General features: G+C 37.3%; 1 protein-coding gene across 1 annotated transcript in view; it reads right to left on the bottom strand.

Annotated features, from left to right (window-relative positions):
* Positions 1–2237: 2237 nt before the first annotated feature.
* MND1 (meiotic nuclear divisions 1) overlaps positions 2238–17144 on the bottom strand; it is a 73673-nt gene continuing 58766 nt past the window's right edge. The window contains exons 7-8 of the mRNA XM_065904708.1: positions 10014–10058; positions 2238–2491 (exon numbers count right to left, since the gene is read on the bottom strand). Coding sequence (XP_065760780.1) covers positions 2385–2491; positions 10014–10058 — 152 coding nt within the window. The 3' untranslated portion in view covers positions 2238–2384. The remainder of the gene's footprint in view (positions 2492–10013; positions 10059–17144) is intronic.

Here is a 17144-nt window from a genome sequence, read left to right as displayed (position 1 = left end):
GTGATCCACACAGTCAAAGGCTTTGGCATAGTCAATAAAGCAGAAATAGATATTTTTCTGGAACTCTCTTGCTTTTCGATGAACTATAGCTGCACTGAAATCAATAGTACTAAAACTAAAAACTCATTGCTCCCTAATTACTTTACATGTTACCCTTATCTAGGCTCTAGAGGATTTACATCTACTATATCTGTATGGTAGAAATACATAATACCAAGCATCTTTCTCCAACCTGACACTGTCACCATGTGCTAATCTGAAATTCTCTATGCTGCGTGTATTTACATTACACAAATAGGCACATTTCTATAAGCCAGGCCCGAACTCACTTTCCAAAGATTCAGTTTAGTTAAACATCTACTAGCACATTGCTGGCTTAGGAGGGTACCAGTCTCTGGGGAGCTCATGAACAGACTCCATCGCGATCATTCTCATGCTGTGAGCTCAGCCACTCAGTCGTGTCCAACTCTTTGCAACCCCATGGACTGTAGCCCACCAGGCTCCTCTGTCCATGGAATTTTTCAGGTAAGAATACTGGAGTGGGTTGTCATTTTTTATTCCCCTTCCCAACCCGGAGGTCAAACCTCCATCTCTTGTGTCTCCTGTACTGGCAGGCAGATTCTTTAGCACTGTGCCACCTGAGAAGCCCCCATACTACACTTGATCTCAGGCAAATGCTGAGAAGTGATTCTCAGCTAGCCCCACAAGATAGTAAAAGAAAAAAATGTTGAAGCTACCTAAATATTTATGAAATAGAATCTTTTAAGCCATTAAAAATGGCTTTCTTTTTGAATATATATACCTCCTCTCTAAAGAGAAAAGTACTTTTTAAATTAAAAACGTTTTTTTGGCCATGCCACGTCACTTGTGGGATCTTAGTTCCCTTAGTTTGACCAGGGATCAAGCCTGCGCCCTCAGCAGAAGAGCGCAGTCTCCTAACCAATGGCATGCATAGATGCGAAATCGTTTCAGTCATGTCCGATTCTTTGTGACCCTGTGGACTGTAGCTGCCAGGCTCCACTATCCATGGGATTCTCCAGGCAAGAAAACTGGAGTGGGTTGCCATGCCTCCAGGGCATCTTCCTGACCCAGGGATGGAACCTGTATGTCTTATGCCTTCTAAGTTGGCAGGTGGGTTCTTTACCACTAGCACCACCTGGGAAGCCTCAACCACTGGACTGCCAGGCAATTCCCAGAAGCATCTTTCTAAGAAACAGCAAACAAGGTCTGAGAAATTTTGGAATTCCCACTAGCGTATTAGGGAAAGGCTTATGATGGGTTATTTTTATTTTTTGCCCTTTGCCTCTTACATCAAATACTTTCTCCTGTGAGAAGAGCTATTGCCCTAAGGCAACATAAACTGGCCCTGAGAACAAAGTTGGACCAGTAAGCGTCCACCCACATCCAGGAAGTGATTAAGTAGGCCCCTGGCAACTCAACGCAACTCAAAGACCAGATTCACTAACAAATGGTGTGGATACATCTGGGTCACTTCAAACATATGGAGTACCTCACTCAAGTTACTGAAAAGAATATAAAAATTGGACTGTGTGGAGAAAAATTAAGGCATGTGTGGAAAGGGCATTATACACATTCGTTCTGAGTTTTCTTTTCTTTAAGTTTGTCCTGCAAATACCCTAAATGCCAAAGTTGAACTGGAAAAAGATATATATACAAGACACACATACATTATTTTTCACCTACTCTTTTTTGAAGGTAGTTGAAAAAAAAAAAAAATTCCTGAACCCTAGCTGAGTATGCCTGCTATACTAACACCACTATATCATCTTACAAGCATATAAATTAAGACAAAGGGCGTGCTTTTCTTCTTTACAGCAGAAAGGCATCAAACATTAAAAAAAAAAGTAGCTTTCATGTTTGAGGAATTACTACCTAACTCTAAATTTAAGGAACACCAACTTCCTGTATTTTTTCCTGTGGGAAATTTGCAAATATGATGCAGTATACTGAGAATCAATCAGACACATTTCCCACTAAATACTGAGAAATATTAACAGTAAAGCAGCCATTAGTTTTGAAAGTTATTTTCAAGCATGTATAATACAGCCTTCAAAGGTACCCTTGGTTCTTAATATTTGAATAAAACTAAAAAATGTTATCATGTCATGATGGCTTTGATCTATTAAAAAAAATTATTGGTAGGCTTAACAGGTGTTACTAACTCTGATGAGCACTGAGGGAAAGTGGCTACATCCTGCTTTTGACTAATCAAAGGGTGAAAACATCCACATTCCATACTTTATTTAAAATTAATAAAATAAAGACAGTTACAGGTAAATGACAATTCAGTACCTTTAGCTGGATAACATAAAAATGTACATATTCACAAGCACATAGCTCCTTCACCATCAACATCAAACGTTTTAGTCTATGTAGTCAAAGTCTTCTGGAATTCCAAAATTTTTATCAATTTTATTTTCTTCAAACCCAAATTTTCTTTTGGCCCAAGATTTTATGGCAAATATGTTATCTATAAGGAAAATTGAGAAATATTTTTGAGAATTGAAAACACAATCACAAAATTTCAAATATACTCATTTTTTTAAAAAACTTCTATAATTTAAAAAGTATAAAAATAAGGAATTTTCTGTATTTTCAAGAGTTGTTGTTGTTTAGTCACTAAGTCATGTCCAACTCTTTGGCGACCTCGTGGACTGTAGCCTGCCAGGCTCCTCTGTCCATGGGGTCTCCTGGGAAAGAATACTGGTGTGGGTTGCCATTTCCTTCTCCAGGGGATCTACCTGACCCAGGGATCAGACCCGCATCTCCTGCATTGCAGATGGATTCTTTACCACTATGCCACCAGGGAAACCCATTTTCAACAGTAACGACAATTAACTTTCAGAATAAAGAAAATATTAGTGATTATTTTGAATAAACAGATTTCATATTCAGAAACTTCAGTAAATCAGTCACCACTAAAGAATACCTGATTTAAGGAATAACCCAAAGACAGGGAGAGGTGGATGGCGCCTCTTTAACATCTCCAGAGCCGAGGCAGGGCTCTTTCACCCCAGGAATTAGAGCCGCTCCTGTCCCAAAGGGCACCCCTTTCCTCCCCTCCCCCAGCACAGATGTGGCTTCTAGACAGCCAGGCTAGGGAGGAGGGGTGAAGAGGAGGGAAGGGGCCGTTGAAGGCTAAAAGGAGCGGATACAGCCTTAACGTCTTCTAGGGAATTTAAGTGCATCTTACCACCGAAAAAAGTGTTACATCTATCTAAAGGGCCCGGCAGGAAATAAAACAGTGTACAAGATTTATGATTGAATCTTCATCCCAGTGTAACAAAAGAAAAAAATACAAGTAATCTAAATGGCTAATCACCCAGAAGGTGTCTATGCAGGGCAGTACCAGTGTGCTCACTGTGGCGGCGCTTAGAGAATAGGAATGACAGTGAGTTTTCTTGCTTTAATCTTAAATCTTCTGTTTAATGTACATATACCATCTTTACAATGAATAGGTACTAAGGCTATAAATACAGAAAAACCATGGTATACAATTTTCTGGTTCATAGTGTTCTATAAAACGTTCAGCACCGTGTCAGTTGTGATAATGAAATGAAGGGTTAAAACAGGTTCTTTTGGAGTGCTACTGGCTGAATTAGCACCTCCCCCAAATTCATGTTTTAGTCCTAAATCCCGCTACCTCAGAATGTGACTGTATTTGGACACTGGGTCTTTAAAGAGGTGACTGAAATTAAAATGCGCCCACTGGGGTGCACCCTAACCCAACTGACCTGGTGGTGTTGCAAGAAGAGGGGAGGCGAACACACAGACCCCGGGGCGGGCACTGCAAGGCTCTGCCAGGACAGAGGGGGTGGCCACCTGCACGCCAGGGGCTCAGAGGGAGCCACACCTGCCCACACCCGGGGTTTGGGCTTTCAGCCTCCCCAACTCTGAGAAAGTCAGTTTCCTTATTTAAGTCGCCTGGTCTGAAGCATACTGTTATACTGTATGGTATCATTAGGAAGTTATTATATGGAGTTTGATCACTTTTAAGAGTATTGTTTTAGGAAGTTGAATTCCAAGTATCAAGTAATGATAATTAAATGCTTTGAATAAACTTAACTGCTGAGGTGAATACTACTATATCAAATAGAATGTTAATAAAATATTCTCATTTAATTGCTATAGCGTATCAACAAATATTAAAATAAATCTTTATGTAACTATCTAAACCAAATCTCTACTTTTCATAAGAACCTAAGTGAGAAAACTAATAGCATGAGGTACTCTAGAATGGTCTGCTTAATTTGGTTAATGTCTGCATAACCTATGCATTCTTGAGCGTCACAAACAAATACTGCTACCTAAGACAGTTATTAAGTACATCACAGGTCTTGCAGAAAATTAAGAGCCTGTGCCTTCAAACTGACACAAGAAACACAAAATTAACTTAACACTAAACAATTCCAAAGTGATATGTATGTTAGAGATCAAGTGTTATGTGTACTGCTTCCAGACTCTAAGAGACTCTAAGAATACAGAAAGATTTGCAGAAAATAAGAGGACAGCTGCAACTCTGCAGGAACCCTGGAGGCATGGACTTCAAGCCAGGATCAGGAGAGAAGAAAATGAGGCACTACAGTAAGGCTGGAGCCTTTGCAGGAAGGAATACTGATTCCCGTGAGGGCAAGAAATCATTTTATAAACCTTCAAAGATTAAGAATAAACAAACAAATAAAAAGCCTCTCTACACAATTCTTAATGAATCAGTTCAAAATGATTGATCAAATATGTCCTTGGGCCACTGGATGTCTGCCTTTAAGACAATGTTACCTGCAATCTTGATAGTTTACACCTCTCAGTTTTTCTGTTTTGTGGAAATGTTTATAAAAGGATTAAAAACTTTTTTTTTCTTTTTTCTTGAAGGATAATTGCTTTACAGAATTTTGCTGTTTTCTGTCAAACCTCAACATGAATCAGCCGTAGGTGTACATATGTCCCCTCCCTTTTGAACCTCCCTCCCATGTCCCTCCCCATCCCACCCCTCTAGGTTGATACAGCGCCCCTGTTCGCCCCTGTTCGAGTTTCCTGAGACATACAGCAAATTCCCGTTGGCTATCTGTTTTACATATGGTAATGTAAGTTTCCATGTTACTCTCTCCACACATCTCACCCTCTCCTCCCCTCTCCCCATGTCTGTAAGTCTGTTCTCTATGTCTGTTTCTCCACTGCTGCCCTGTAAATTCTTCAGAACCATTTTTCTAGATTCCGTATATATGCGTTAGAATACGATATTTATCTTTCTCTTTCTGACTCATTTCACTCTGTATGCTAGGTTCTAGGTTCACCCACATCATCAGACCTGACTAAAATGCATTCCTTTTTATAGCTGAGTCATATTCCATTGTGTATATGTACCACGACCTCTTTAGCCATTCATCTGTTGATGGATATCTAGGTTGCTTCCATGTTTTAGCTATTGTAAATAGTGCTGCAGTGAACAGAGGGATACATGTGTCTTTTTTCAATTCAGGTTTTCTCAGGGTATATGCCTAGGAGTGGGACTGCTGGGTCATATGGTGGTTTTATCCCTAGTTTTTTAAGGAATCTCCATACTGTCTTCCATAGTGGTTGTATCAATTTACATTCCTACCAACAGTGTAACAGGGTTCCCTTTTCTCCACACCCTCTCCAGCATTTATTGTTTGTAGACATTTTGATGATGGCCATTTTAACCGGAGTGAGGTCATATCTCACTGTGGTTTTGATTTGCATTTCTCTAACAATCAGTGATGCTGAGCATCTTTTCATGTGTTTGTTAGTCATCTGTATGTCTTCTTTGGAGAAATGTCTGTTTAGGTCTTTTTTCCATTTTTTGATTGGGTTGTTTGTTTTCTTGGTATTGAGTTGTATGAGCTGCTTTATATTTTGGAAATTAATCTTTTCTCAGTTGTTTCATTTGCTATTATTTTCTCCCATTCCGAGGGTCGTCTTTTCACCTTACTTATAGTTTCCTTTGTTGTGCAAAAGCTTTTAAGTTTAATCAGATCCCACTTGTTAACTTTTGAAAAACTTTATTTTTTTTTTAAAAGAAACAGTTTTAAGAGGGGTAGAATTCGTGTTTGTTTATATGATGGCAAACCCAGGATAAACAGAGAACTAGGAGGGGCAGTATCACGTGCATGAGTCTACACTAGGACCTCAATCACAACACCTATTCCCCCTCACTCACCAAGAAGTCTCTCATACAAAGTCATAAAAACTCTAGTATCTTCGTTATTGGGCAAGGTTTTATATAATTTCATAAATCACATTTAAAGTTACTTAGTGTCACAAAACACTATCTACACCCTGATTTCCCATTCTACAAAACTGAAATACTGAATTACTGGAAAGTAAATATGCTCAACTTTAAATACATTTTAGGAATCTTTTTCATATAAAGAAATCAAATCTTAATAATTACATAACAATCTTTAGTTATAAATAGTACTGATGTTTTCTTTTTGTTTTGAAAACAGGAAGGTTTTCTGAGGTGTAATATAACTCCATGATTTTTTCATAACACTTTCATGTTGGAAGGAGCAAGTCATAAACTCAAATGGAAATATGGTTTTTAACAGCTGTTTCTGCTCTTCTAAAAAATATCATCCTCCCTATATGATTTAAAAAGTTTTAGGTTCCTTCTCACCTAGTAACAAAACGGAAAAAGAAGCTGTCACATTTTTTTAATTTTAATTTTTGAAGTTTACGATCAATTGGAAAACATAAAAGGGTTTTTTTTTTTTTTAAAAGAAAGGGCAAACGGGAGTGTGTGTTCATCAACGTGTCTAATGGTGTGCTAAAGGGCTCACAAACTGTTTCATCTAACCCTCCTGAAATGTGAGGCAGACACTATCCACACTGAACAGATGAAGAAGCAAGCTCAGAGAGGCTCAAGGAGCCACACAGCAAGTAACGAGCACAACTGGATTCCTTTCAAAGCCAAGTTCCTCTCCCACCGTATACACGGGGCTCCTGTTCCTACTGCTTGTTAACTGCGGGAAATCACTTTGTAACTCCTGATTTATTTTTAACGTAAAAAATCCATTTGCTAATTTCACAATTTGTATGGAAATACAAAAAACCTCGAATAGCCAAAGTAATCTTGAGAAAGAAGAATGGACCTGGAGGAATCAACCTGCCTGCCTTCAGACTCTACTACAAAGCCACAGTCATCAAGACAGTATGGTACTGGCACAAAGACAGAGATATAGATCAATGGAACAGAATAGAAAGCCCAGAGATAAATCCACGAACCTATGGACACCTTATCTTCGACAAACAAGGCAAGACTATACAATGGAAAAAAGACAACTTCTTTAACAAGTGGTGCTGGGAAAACTGGTCAACCACTTGTAAAAGCATGAAACTAGAACACTTTCTAACACCATACACAAAAATAAACTCAAAATGGATTAAAGATCTAAATGTAAGACCTCAAACTATAAAACCCCTAGAGAAGAACATAGGCAAAACACTCTCCGACATAAATCACAGCAGGATCCTCTATGACCCACCTCTCAGAATATTGGAAATAAAAGCAAAAATAAACAAATGGGACGTAATGAAAATTAAAAGCTTTTGCACAACAAAGGAAACTATAAGCAAGGTGAAAAGACAGCCCTCAGATTGGGAGAAAATAATAGCAAACAAAGCAACAGACAAAGGATTAATCTCAAAAATATACAAGCAACTCCTGCAGCTCAATTCCAGAAAAATAAATGACCCAATCAAAAAATGGGCCAAAGAACTAACAGACATTTCTCCAAAGAAGACATACAGATGGCTAACAAACACATGAAAAGATGCTCCACATCACTCATTATCAGAGAAATGCAAATCAAAACCACAATGAGGTACCATTACACGCCAGTCAGGATGGCTGCTATCCAAAAGTCTACAAGCAATAAATGCTGGAGAGGGTGTGGAGAAAAGGGAACCCTCTTGCACTGTTGGTGGGAATGCAAACTAGTACAGCCACTATGGAGAACAGTGTGGAGATTTCTTAAAAAACTGGAATTAGAATTGCCATATGACCCAGCAATCCCACTTCTGGGCGTATACACTGAGGAATCCAGATCTGAAAGAGACACGTGCACCCCAATGTTCATCGCAGCACTGTTTATAATAGCCAGGACATGGAAGCAACCTAGATGCCCATCAGCAGACGAATGGATAAAGAAGCTGTGGTACATATACACCATGGAATACTACTCAGCCGTTAAAAAGAATTCATTTGAATCAGATCTAATGAGATGGATGAAACTGGAGCCCATTATACACAGCGAAGTAAGCCAGAAAGATAAAGACTAATACAGTATACTAATGCATATATATGGAATTTAGAAAGATGGTAACGATAACCCTATATGCAAAACAGAAAAAGAGACACAGATGTACAGAACAGAATTTTGGACTCTGTGGGAGAAGGCGAGGGTGGGATGTTTCCAGAAAACAGCATCGAAACATGTATATCATCTAGGGTGAAACAGATCACCAGCCCAGGCTGGATGCATGAGACAAGTGCTCAGGGCTGGTGCACTGGGAAGACCCAGAGGAATCAGGTGGAGAGGGAGGTGGGAAGGGAGATCGGGACAGGGAATACATGTAAATTCATGGTTGATTCATGTCAATATATGACAAAAACCACTACACTATTGTAAAGTAATTAGCCTCCAACTAATAAAAATAAATGGGAAAAAAAAATCCATTTGCCTTTTTTCCACTCAAAATTTTGTATTTCTCAAACCTACATGGTATCACTGCATTTACTGTCTTTTTATACTTTATTGGGCACACATTTCTCTGGTCCCTTTTATTTAATGTGAGTTTGCTGCTTTTACCCTCTCTGCTCTTATCACTAAAGCATCATACTACTTAGGAAATAACTTTGTAATAAGTAAGACTGCAATTTTATAGGAGCCAAAGACCAGTTATATTGATTTTAATTCTAAAACAGACAAGGAAAAATGATTCTTAAGCTTTCTGTGAAACACAGAAGCCTGAATATGGAATCAGAGAAATTTGGCTCAAGTTCCTCTTCTTCCAGTGACTAATCACCTTGGACTTAAGTAAGGCAGCTACTTCAAGCTTTCTACATCTCGGCGCTCCCAGAGAAACAGAACCAGGATGAGTAACACTCACAAAGGCATTAAAGACTCTTACCAGGATGGAAAAGTCCAATTACCATTATTTTATAATTCAATACTGGAGAAGCATCAGTGTAACTTCCAGATAGGTTTTAAAAATAGTAATCATACTTGTATATAATTCACAACAATCTCTATTTATTAATTATTTTCTAAACTTTAAGACACATAAATTACCATCTCTTAGAATATCCCTGGCATACACCAGAGGGTGTATCCATTGGCAAATGGATTAATGAGGCATTTACATCAAAGCAGGTACACAGAGAAGACTATCCTGTGTAGTGGGTGAGAGCCTGGACTCTGAAATCTAATTCTTGTTCCAATGCTTAGCACCTGTGTGACTGTGGGTTCCCAGTGGCCTCAGTTTCACCTCTAAAATTAGGGATAATAATCCTACCTACCTCACAAGATTGCTGTGGCGATAAAATGAGAATGCATCATCGACAGACTTTACAATGCCTAGCTCATAGTCAGTCCTCAACAAATTAATATTATGAACAAGACAAATCTTTCACATTCCACAAAACTCTTAAAAGTTGTATCTTACATTAATATATATGAAGGTTAAGTGATTAGTCTAAGTGATTTTTTGGGTAAAAGTTATATAAAACTTGAACAGAAAGCAATCACTTATTTTACAAAAATGTCTCATAGTTTACAGAATAACTCATAATAAGACTTAAAAAATGATTTAAGATATAAAAACTTGCTTAATACATACATTTCTAGAAATGTCTTTTCTTAAACAAAACTAGGCACAAGAGCTTCTGCATTTCACATCCTAGAAAGTGTAGAAGAATTTGACTAGTTTACTGGTAGTAATACACTGCTATATATTACCATTGTAATACATACCAGTCCATCTGTTAGCAGCTTCTTTGGCCACTTGATTTGCTTGACCTGAAAAAAAAAAAAAAAAATATATATATATATATATAGATATCATTTTTGGGGGGGGGGGGAAAGCTCAATAAGTGACAATGTATTTCACAAACCTGCTCAACTTGCCAAAGAAATTTTAGATAGTTGCAGTTATATAAGTCATAAACACAAAGTCAACTTGAATAGTATCTCTTTCCTAAATGTCCACTATTATTATTGTACTTGCTCTTTAAAAACAAAATGTTTAACTGAGATGTTTCTCAAATAATTTACAACACCAGAGGAGGACAAAATAAGTTTAATGATAAGCACTTTAGTGTATATATATTTGTTGTTGTTTAGTTGCTAAGTCAGTCCAGCTCCCTCACAACCCCATGGACTGTAGCCCACCAGGCTCCTCTGTCCATGGGATTTCCCAGGCAATCCCAGGCAAGAATACTGGAGTGGGTGGCTATTTCCTTTTTCAAGGGATCTTCCAGATTTAGGGATTGAACCCATGTCTCCTGCAGGTGGACTGTTTACCACTGAGCCACCAGAGAAGCCCGTATATATATTAGACCATAATAAACCTGATAGTAACATTTTAATGGTCATACAGTAGTAGCCCTGAGGGAGGAAATATTTACTTTATATTATGTATCTTGCTATTAAATATATCTGTATCCATATTATGTTGTTCAAGTTAATCTACACAGTACATAACAATGTCATGATCAAATGGGTATAAACATTAGTCATAATGAGAGCACTTATTTATTGAAATAAATTTATATATCACAGAACTCACCATATTAAAGCATCTAATTCAGTGATTTTTAGTACATTTACAAGGTTGTACAACCATCACCCCTACCTACCTTCAGAGCTCTCATCACCCGAAAGGAAATCCCTTATCTATTATGAGTCACTCCACAGTCCTACTCCCTCTAGTCTCTGAAGACTACTATCTACTTTCTGTTTCTATGGATGTGCCTATGCTGGACATTTGACAGAAATAAAATTATGTCTGGCTTCTTTTCAGTTGGCACAATGTTTTCAAGGTTTGGCATGTATCAGAACTTCATCCCTTTTCATTATCAAATAATTGTATAGATAGCCCACATTTTGTTTAGTGGCTCATCAGTTGATGGACATTTGGGCTGTTATGACTAATATCAACAACAATTTTTGAGTGAACATGTTTTCAATTCTTTTGGGTATATATACTTGGGAGTGGCATTGCTGTCTCAAATGGTAACTGTATGTACATTTTGGGCAACAGATAACTTGTTTTCCAAAGTGGCTGAATCACTTTAACAATCCCACTAGCAATCTAAGAGTTCCAGCTCTTCCACAACCTCACCAATGATTATTGTGCCTTCCTTTTGTAACAGCCATCCTAATGAGTATCTCCTTGTGTTGTGATTTGCATTTCCCTAGTGACCAATGATGCTGAGCTTCTTTTCATATGCTCTTTGGCCATTTGTATATTTTCCTTGGAAAAATGTACTCAAATCTTTCGTGTGTTAGTTGCTCAGTTGTGTCCAACTCTGTGACCCCATGGACTGCAGCCCACCAGGCTCTTCTGTCCATAGAATTTTCCAGGTAAGAACACTGGAGTAGCCACTCCCTTCTCGAGGGGATCTTCTCGACCCAGGGCTCCTGCATTGCAGGCAGATTCTTTACCATCTGAGCCACCACGAAAGCCCATTTGCCTGTGTTTAAATTTTTTATTATTGAGTCATAGAGTTCTTTTCAGATATAAGATTTGCAACTATTTTTTCCTATTCTCTGGGGTTTATTTTCACTTTCGTGACAATGTACTTAGACATACAAAAGTTGTCAGTTTCGATGAAGGCAAATTTATCTACTTTTTATATGACTGCTTGAGCTTTTGATGTCATATCTAAAAAGCCAAGGGTACAGACACAGATAGCTATGTTTTTCCCCTAAGAGTTCTAGTTTTAGCTCTTACATTTAAATCTCTGCTCCAGCTGAGTGAAATGGTTGCATACAGCGTGAAGTGGGAGGCCAGGATGACTCACTTACACGTGGATAACCAGTGCTGTCCAAGTGTCATTAGCTGAAAACACCATTCTGTCCTGATTGAATGGTCTTTGTACCCTTGTTCAAAACCTTGTTTACTTCTGGACTCTCAAGTCTATTTCATTAACCTATATGTTTATTCATTTACTAGTACCAAATCGCCTTGATTACTCAAGTTTTTTACAAAAATTAATTTTTATTAAAAATTTTTAAACTTTTTGGCTGTACCCCACAGTATGTGGGATCTTAGTTCCCTGATCAGGATTGAACCCACACTATATTGGGAGGCACAGTCTTAAGCACTGGACCGCCAGGCAAGTCCCCAAACTTTTTATTTTGTACTGGAATATAGCCAGCTAACAATGTTGTGATAATTTCAGGCAGACAGCAAAGGGACTCAGCCATACATGTACAGGTATCTATTCTCCCCCAAACTCCCCTCCCACCCAGGTTGCCACATAACATTGAGCAGAGTTCCACGTGCTATACAGTGGGTCCTTGTTGGTTATCCATTTTAATAGCAGTGTGTACCTGTCCATCCCAAACTCCCTACTTACCCCTTCCTCTCATCCTTCCCCCTGCAACCCTAAGTTTGTTCTCTCTGAGTGTTTTGTAAATAAGCTCACTTGTACCACTTCCTTTAGACTCTGCACATAAGGGATGTCATGAGATGTTCCTGCCTCTGTCTGACTTACTCACTCAGTACGACACTCTCTAGGTCCACGCGTGTTGCTGCAAATGACACAATTTTTTTTGTTGCCTGAGTTGATGACTCAAGTTTCATAGTAAGTTTTGAAACTGAGAAATTTGAGCCTTCCAACTCTGTTTCTCCAAGATTCTCTTGGCTGTTTTGGGTCCCTTGCATTTTCATATGAATTTTAGAACCAACAACAATTTCTGCAAAAAAGAAAGTGGAATTTTGGAGATCTGAGTAAATCTTTAGATCAACTGGGGGAGTATTTCACCTTAAAAATATGTAGGTCATTCAATTCATGAACACAGGATGTGTTTCTATTTATATAGATCTTTAACTTCATTAACAGTTTAGATTTCAGTACAAGTCTTGTACTTCTTCAATTAATTTTCTCTTAAGCATTTTATTCATTTTGATGCTATGCTAAGTGGAATTTTTTCTCAATTTCATTTTCAGACAGTTTATTGAGGGTTTATAAAACACAAATATTTATTACACATTAATTTTCTATTTTGCCATCAGTTGAACTCACTTGTGAACTCTAATAATTGTATTCTGTTGTTGTTTTATGGATTGCTTAGGGCTAAGATCATGTCAACTGCAAACAGATAGCTTTGCTTTTTTATTTTTAATATGGATGCTTTTTATTTCTCTTTCTTGCCTAATTGCCTTGGCTTGAATTTCCAGTACACTATTGAATAGAAGTGGTAAGAGTGGACATTCTTGGAGAAAGCTTACAGTCTTTTACCACTCATTATGTTAGCTGTGCATTTTTTATAGATACCCTTTTATTAGATTGAGGAAGTTCACTTCTATTCCCAGTTTGAGTGTTTTAATCACAAAAGGGTGTTGGATTTTATCAAATACTTTGTCTATTGACACAACCTTGTGGAGTTACCCCAGCTTTATTCTACCAATATGTTGCATTAGATTGATTTTTGTATGTTGAGTCAACCTTTCATTCCTGATAAATGTCACTTAATCAGGATGTGTAATCTTTTTTACATACTGCTGGATTTGATTTACTAGTACTTTGTCAAGAATTTTTACATTTGTAAACGATACTTGACTACAGTTTTTCTTCCTGATGATGTTTTTGGTTTGGGTATCAGAGTAACATTGATACAACCTTGACCAGAGAGTAAGATCCAAAGAATAAGTTAGGAAGTGATTTCTCTTTTCTAAGCTTTTCTGTTTTCATTGAGGAGTTACTTCTTTAAACTGATAGGACTCACCAGTGTAGACTTAGTGTTTCATTGTAGAAGCTTTCGATTCCCAAATCAATCTCTTAACATGTCACACATCTATTTGCTGTTCAGTTGCTCAGTCGGATCTGACTCTTTCTGGCCCCAAGGACTGCAGCCCACCAGGCTCCTCTGTCCATGGGATTTCTCAGGCAAGAATACTGGAGTGGGTTCCCATCTCCTTTTCCAAGGGATCTTCCTGACCCGCGGATTGAACTCACACCTCTTGCACTGGCAGGCAGCTTCTTCATCACTGAGTCACCAGGGAAGCCCATACATCTATTTGCAGAGTTTATTTCTACTTGAGTTGGTTTTGGTACTTTGTATGCTTTTAGAAATTTGTTCACTTCTTATACCTTGTCCAATTTATTGACATATCACTGCTCATAGTATTCCTTTCTAATCCTTTTTATAAGGTCAACAATGATCTTTCTCTTTCATTCCCGATTTTAGTAATTTAAATCTTCCTTCTTTCTTGATGTCTAGCCAAAGGTTTGTCAAGTTTGTTGATCTGCTAAAAGGGTCAACTTTTGACCTCACTGACTTTCTCTTGTTTTTTTGAGTCTCCATTTCTCTTATTTCTGTTCTAATCATTTTATTTTCTTCCTTATATTTGCTTTGGGTTTAATTTGCTCTTCTTTTTCTAGAATAAGATAGAAGGTTAGGCTTTTGAGAGTTGTCCCAATTTTTAACACAGTCATTATTATATATTAATAATCAATGTATTAATATGGTATATTAATAATTAATATAATTAAAATATAATTATAAACATATATTAATATAAATTTTCCACTGAACAATGTCTTCATTGCATCCAGTAAGTTTTCTTTATGCTTTCATTTTCACTATCTCACAGTATTTCCCAATTTCCCTTGTGATTTTGTTTGAGCCATCCCTCTTACGAGTTGATTCATTTCAACATATTTGTAAATTTCTCAAATTTCCTTGTTATTTATCTTTTACATTTCACTATTATCAGAAAGCATACTTTGTATTACCAACCTGTTTAAATTTATTGAGACGTAAGCTTAACATTTGATCTATCTTTAAGAATATTTCATGTGTACTTAAGAAGAATAAAGCTTCCCTGTTGGCTCAACTGGTAAAGAATCCACCTTCCAATGCAGGAGATGCAAGAGACCCGGGTTCGATCCCTGGGTCTTCCCTGGGAAGATCCCCTGGAGAAGGAAATGGCAGCCACTTCCGTATCGTTGCTTGGGAAATCTCATGGACAGAGGAGCCTGGCGGGCTACAGTCCATGGGGTCCGTACAGCCCATTGGGTCGCAGAGAGTGAGAGGCAGCTGAGCGACTGAGCACATGAGAAGGGTAAGTCTTCTAGTGTTGCGGAGTGTCCCAGAGAGATTCAGTCGGTCTGCAGCTTTAGTCTTCTAATTTCCTGCGTAAGTTCCATCCTTCTGTTCCATTCTTTACTCAAAGTGGAGAACTGAAATTTTTAATTATTATTGTTGAATTATCTGTCCCCTCAAATACTTTTGGGTTTTGTTTTATGTATTTCAATTCTCTATTGTTTGCTGTATATGTGTCTATAATTGTCATATCATCTTGAAGAACTGACCCCTTTATCATTATAATTATAAACTGTACTTCTTTGTCTCTAGCATCAATTTTTGTCTTAAAGTCAATTTTCTCTGGTATTGGTTTAGCCACTCTAGTTTGCTTTTGGTTACTGTTTTTCCAGCTTTTACTTTTACCATATTTGTGTCTTTGAGTCAAATGTGAGTCTTTTGTAGACAGTAGTTTATGTGTTTTCAATCTATCATGCTGATCCCCGCCTTTGAATTAGATTTTATTCTATTTACATTTAATGTAATTACTGATAAAGTAGGATTTTCATCTGCCAATTGCTATTTATTTTCTATAAGTCATATAATTTTTCTTCCTTAGTTCCTCCACAATTGCTTCATTTTATGCTAAATGGCAATTTTTAGCATATCACTTTAATTCCTTTCTTTTACCAAATATTTTTGGGTTATTTTCTTAGTGATTGCCCTAGGGATGACTATTAACATTTTAATTAGAATTACTACTAAATTAGGAAAGTTTTGCTCCTATATAGCTCCATTTCCTCTGCACTTTTATGCCGTTACTGTCACAAAATGTATTTTATACATTGCATGCCCTAAAACATGTCTATCATTGCTTTATGCAGCTATAATTTAAATTGGATAGGAGAATGTAAGAGATATGAACAAAAATACATAATACTATCCTTTAGATTTTCTCATATAAATCTACTTTATTTCTTCATGTTGATCAAGTTACTATCTACTATTCTTTCACTCCAACCAGAAGGAATTCTATATTTTTTTTCATAACAAACTCTTTCAATTATTTACCTGAGAATATCTTAGTTTGTTTTTCATTTTTGAAGAAAAATATTTCCAGATATAGAATTGTTGGTTGACAGCTTTTCCTTTCATCATTTTGAATATGTGATTTTAATATCTCTGGCAACTATAGCTTCTAAGAATCTGATTGAAGATACATTATATATGATGAATTACTTCTTTTTTTATTGCCTTCAATTGACAGTTTGACTATTATGAGTTTATGTATGGATCTCTTTGAGGCTGTCCTAACTGGAGTTTGTTAAGCTTATTCGATGTGTAAATTAATGTTTTTCATCAGATTTGAGACATTTTCAGCTTTTATTCCTTTCTCTCTCATCTCCTTCTGGGACAGTCATTATGAGAATGCTGGCATTCCTGATACCCATACCATAGGTTTGTGAGACTCTGTTAATGCTTTTTCATTCTTTCTAATCTGTTTCTCAGATTGGATTATCTCAATAGAACTATCTTCAATTACTGAAGATAACTTTCTTTTGCCTGCTCAAATCTGCTGTTAATCCTTCCAGTGAATGTTTCAGTTAGTTACTATAGTTGTCAGTGCCAGAATTTCTACTTGGTTCCTTCTTTATCCTCCCTCTTTACTTATATTCTCTACAGTAAACACCTTCCATATGAACCTTCAAACATGCAGATGTGTGTTCACATGTCCAGTCAGGTAAGTCAGTTCTCGTGTCTAGCATACACTGTCACATGCATGCATACTCTACAAGAGGTTGTGCTTCTGTGTGCTTTATTGTACGGTAGTGTATGGAGGACAGTAGTACA

The sequence above is a fragment of the Muntiacus reevesi genome, chromosome 13 (genome assembly GCF_963930625.1).
Source record: "Muntiacus reevesi chromosome 13, mMunRee1.1, whole genome shotgun sequence".
NCBI lineage: Eukaryota > Metazoa > Chordata > Mammalia > Artiodactyla > Cervidae > Muntiacus > Muntiacus reevesi.
Note: the sequence above shows the minus strand (reverse complement) of the source record. Positions and strands in the feature narration are given on the sequence as shown.